The following is a 5,000-nucleotide window of genomic DNA, read 5'->3' on the forward strand; positions in this document are numbered from 1 at the left end:
AATCAGCATTTGAAGATGAATATGTCTATATGGATAACTGAAAAATACATTTTTTTGAGTTATGACGTTGTTGTCACAAGCGAGCGATATATTAACCCCTTTCACCCCCAAAGGACGTACCGGTAGTCTTGCAAAACACTGTTAATTACATATTTTTACATTTTTTTGATAATTTTACGAGAAACTTCAGGCATTTTCCAAAAGAATGAGACCAACCTGACCTTTCTAGGACAAAAATTAAGCTTGTTAGAGCAATTTTAAAAAAATTATTTAGCAAAATGTGCTCGAAATTTAACCTTATGGTGGGGGTAAAAGGGATATATATATATATATATATATATATATATATATAATATATATATATATATATATATATATATATATATATATATAAACCAGAATGAAAGACGTACCTTGAACCTAAGATCTCCCAAAGGGGGTTCGGCGAATGGGATGCCGTAGTAAGAGTAGAAGAGTTTGCCTTGGGTCGCCTCCTCCACTACCCCTGACACCTGTCCTCCTTCGGTCGAGATGACTGGGCCTTCATTGCTGCCTGAAGCACTGCCAAGATGAACGGCAATGACTATGCATATCCAAACGGACACAGTCATTCTGTAAGATGCAAATGAAACTGTTAGATCTACGGTGAATGTTGTCTATGGGACTAAGCGTTTAGGATATTTAGGTACTATGGTATTGTTCTTCCTAATCGGGTAGTTGAATCAGTAGAACTTCAAAAGTTCAAAGTTGGAGCAAATGCTTTTTCGTTGACCAGGCGGACATGAGTCTTTTTATAGTTTATATATGACATATCTGTTTTGACGTTGTTGCCTTTTTAGAATGATTTATTGTTAATTTGTTCTCTTCATTTATTTATTTCCTTATTTCCTTTCCTCACTAGGCTATTTTTCCCTATTGGAGCCCCTGGGCTTATAGCATCTTGCTTTTCCAACTAGGGTTGTAGCTTGGATAGTAATAATAATAATAATAATATGACATATCTGTTTTTGACGTTGTTAATAGTTTATATATGACATATCTGTTTTGACGTTGTTGCCTTCTTTAGAATGATTTATTGTTAATTTGTTCTCTTCATTTATTTATTTCCTTATTTCCTTTCCTCACTGGGCTATTTTTCCCTATTGGGGCCCCTGGGCTTATAGCACCTTGCTTTTCCAACTAGGGTTGTGGCTTGGATAGTAATAATAATAATAATAATATGACATATCTGTTTTTGACGTTGTTAATAGTTTATATATGACATATCTGTTTTGACGTTGTTACTGTTTTTAGAATGATATATTGTTAATTTATTCTCATCATTTATTTATTTCCTTATTTCCTTTCCTCACTGGGGTATTTCTCCCTATTGGAGCCCCTGGGTTTATAGCACCTTGCTTTTCCAACTAGGGTTGTAGCTTGGATAGTAATAATAATAATAATAATAATAATATGACATATCTGTTTTTGACGTTGTTAATAGTTTATATATGACATATCTGTTTTGACGTTGTTGCCTTTTTTAGAATGATTTATTGTTAATTTGTTCTCTTCATTTATTTATGTCCTTATTTCCTTTCCTCACTGGGGTATTTCTCCCTATTGGAGCCTCTGGGCTTATAGCATCTTGCTTTTCCAACTAGGGTTGTGGCTTGGATAGTAATAATAATAATAATAATAATAATATGACATATCTGTTTTTGACGTTGTTAATAGTTTATATATGACATATCTGTCTTGACGTTGTTGCCTTTTTTTAGAATGATTTATTGTTAATTTGTTCTCTTCATTTATTTATTTCCTTATTACCTCTCCTCACTGGGCTATTTTTCCCTATTGGAGCCCCTGGGCTTATAGCACCTTGCTTTTCCAACTAGGGTTGTGGCTTGGATAGTAATAATAATAATAATAATATGACATATCTGTTTTTGATGTTGTTAATAGTTTATATATGACATATCTGTTTTGACGTTGTTGCCTTTTTTAGAATGATTTATTGTTAATTTGTTCTCTTCATTTATTTATTTCCTTGTTTCCTTTCCTCACTGCGCTATTTTTCTCTATTGGAGCCCCTGGGCTTATAGCATCTTGCTTTTCCAATTAGGGTTGTGGCTTGGATAGTAATAATAATAATAATAATAATAATAATAATAATAATAATAGCGATGAGTTTGACCATAACTAGGCTTCGTGCTTTTGATGAAATATTTAAACCCCTCAGTTTTTGCGGATTCGCTTTTATATTTGCCTCATATTACGATCATTTCATTAGACCCTTTTATATTTGCCTCATATTACGAACATTTCATTAGACCCTTTTATATTTGCCTCATATTACGAACATTTCATTAGACCTATTGGGTGTGATAGTACCATTCTCAATGATGCGACAACTTTCGCTATGGAGCCACTTGCAGGGTTGCCAGGTTGGCCTTTTTCGGGCCAAAATCACCAAATTTGGCCTTTGTCGTGCTGAATACTTTAATTTGGCCTTTTTGAAATTGGTTAGCCTTAAATGCTATATTTTCGGCCTTTTTTTCTACTACTAGATTGGCCTTTTACAGCTGCAGTTGATCAGATGTTGGCCTTTTCTCATTTGGAAAACCTGGCAACCCTGGCCACTTGTGCCAATACTCCGTTTCCTCATTTCCGCGAAAGTTCCTTATGATCCAAGATCAAAAGGATAATCTATTTTCAGTATCAATATTGAATGCATTTGCTCCCGTAGACAATGCTGCTTAGGCAAGCTTCTTTCATTATATATTTATTCTTTCGACGTCTACTTTAGAAGAAAAAAATTATATATACTGTATATATATATATATATATATATATATATATATATATATATATATATATATATATATATATATATACTTATATATATATATATATATATATATATACTTATATATATATATATATATATATATACTTATATATATATATACTTATATATATATATATGTGTGTGTGTGTGTGTGTGTGTCATCATCTCCTACGTCTATTGACGCAAAGGGCCTCGGTTAGATGTCGCTAGTCATCTCTATCTTGAGCTTTTAATTCAATACTTCTCCATTCATCATCTCCTACTTCGCGCTTCATAGTTCTCAGCCATGTAGGCCTGGGTCTTCCAACTTCTCTAATGCCATGTGGAGTCCAGCTGAACGTTTGGTGAATTATCTCTCTTGGGGAGTGCGAAATGTGTGCCCAAACCATCTCCGTCTACCCCTCATCATATGGCACTCGAGTAATCTCTCTTATAGTCTTATTTCTAATCCTGTTCTGCCATTTAACTCCCAAATATTTTTGAGGGCTTTGTTCTCAAATCTACTAGTTCTATTGGAGATCGTTTCATTGTCATACCATGACTCATGTCCATACAGTAACACCGATCTCACTTAACTGATATACAGTCTGATTTTTATATGTAATTTCAGGCGATTTGATTTCCAAATTTTTCTTAACCTAACCATTGTCTAATGTGCTTTTTTCAATCTTTTGCTAAACTCTAATTCTAAACACCCTGTATTGGAGAGCATAGTTCCTAAATACTTAAATGATTCTACTTCATTAATCCTTTCTCCTTCCAATGATATTTTCATCTTCCATTGCATACTCCGTTCGCATCATCTCTGTCTTTCTTCTATTTATCTTCAGACCAACCTCCTGTGATATTTCATGCATTCTGGTAAGAAAGCATTACAAATCTTGAGGTGTTCTGCTAACTAGGACAGCATCATCACCATACTCTAGGTCTGCTAAATTCCTATCACCAATCCAGTCCAATCCTTCTCCACCATCTCTGACTGTTCTACACATTACAAAATGATTGAGGAGGATAAACAACATATTTGACAACATATTCCCCTGTAGTACTCCACTGTTCACTGGAAATTCATTTGATAAGGCTCCATTACCATTAACTTTACCCTTGCTATGCTCATGAACAGACTTAATCAAATTTACATATTCAAAAGGAATTCCATAATAATGCAGGACTCTTCGCAAAACTGGCAGGTGCACACTATCAAAGGCTTTTTCATAGTCCACAAATGCCATCAAAAGGGATTTCTATATACTACGCATTGTTCTACATGTCTCAAAATGAAAATTTGGTCAGTGCAACTTCTACCTTTTCTAAATCCTGCTTGTTCATCTCTCAGTTTTTCATCAGTCTTTCTCTCCAGTCTCTTCAGAATAAGCATACTATATATTTTCATAACAATTGATGTAAGCATTATGCCTCTGTAATTATTGCAATCAGTCAGATCTCCCTTTTTAGCTATTTTCACCAAAACTCTTAGCTCCCATTCATCAGATTTTGCCTCTTCATGCTACATTCTTCAAAATAATCTTCTGAGTAGTCTGGGAGTCACTTCATTTTTGGCCAATATCATCACGGTAGTTATTCCATCGTATCCAGGGGCTTTCCATCTCTTGAGTTTTTTTTTAGGATATCTTCGACTTCAAACATACTAAATTAATTCATGGGTACATCAAGGGCTTCATCAGCTTTAGGTATATCAATCAAATTATTTCCTTCATATCTCCTATTCATAACCTCACTAAAGTGTTCCATCTATTGCTATAACAAGACCATCTTTCTTTTTGATGGGTATATGCTTCTTCTTCTTTGCGTCAGTCGAGATTTCATTATCAATTCTATGAGCAACTCTTACACCATAGTCACTCCCTGAATTCATAGCTTTGTCAGCCTCGTCTGCTTCACTGTCTAAATATTCATTACTTCCTCGAAAACTTTCAACAATCAATTTCTTTCGTTGTCTCCTTTTTATATTATCCCAAGTATCATTTTCTATCCATGGCTTTCTCCATCATTTGATATCCATGGCTTTCTCCATCATTTGATATCCATGGCTTTCTCCATTATTTGATATCCATGGCTTTCTCCATCATTTGATATCCATGGTTTTCTCCATCATTTGATATCCATGGCTTTCGCCATCATTTGATATAAATGGCTTTCTCCATCATTT

General features: G+C 34.2%; 1 protein-coding gene across 3 annotated transcripts in view; it reads right to left on the bottom strand.

Annotated features, from left to right (window-relative positions):
- Positions 1-5,000, bottom strand: part of LOC137642485 (cocaine esterase-like) — a 38,219-nt gene that overhangs the window by 26,322 nt on the left and 6,897 nt on the right. For all 3 annotated transcript variants that reach the window (XM_068375096.1, XM_068375087.1, XM_068375078.1), the window contains exon 2: positions 414-612. In XM_068375096.1, the coding sequence (XP_068231197.1) occupies positions 414-612 (199 nt within the window). The remainder of the gene's footprint in view (positions 1-413; positions 613-5,000) is intronic.

This window comes from Palaemon carinicauda, chromosome 1 (assembly GCF_036898095.1).
Source record: "Palaemon carinicauda isolate YSFRI2023 chromosome 1, ASM3689809v2, whole genome shotgun sequence".
Classification (NCBI taxonomy): domain Eukaryota; kingdom Metazoa; phylum Arthropoda; class Malacostraca; order Decapoda; family Palaemonidae; genus Palaemon; species Palaemon carinicauda.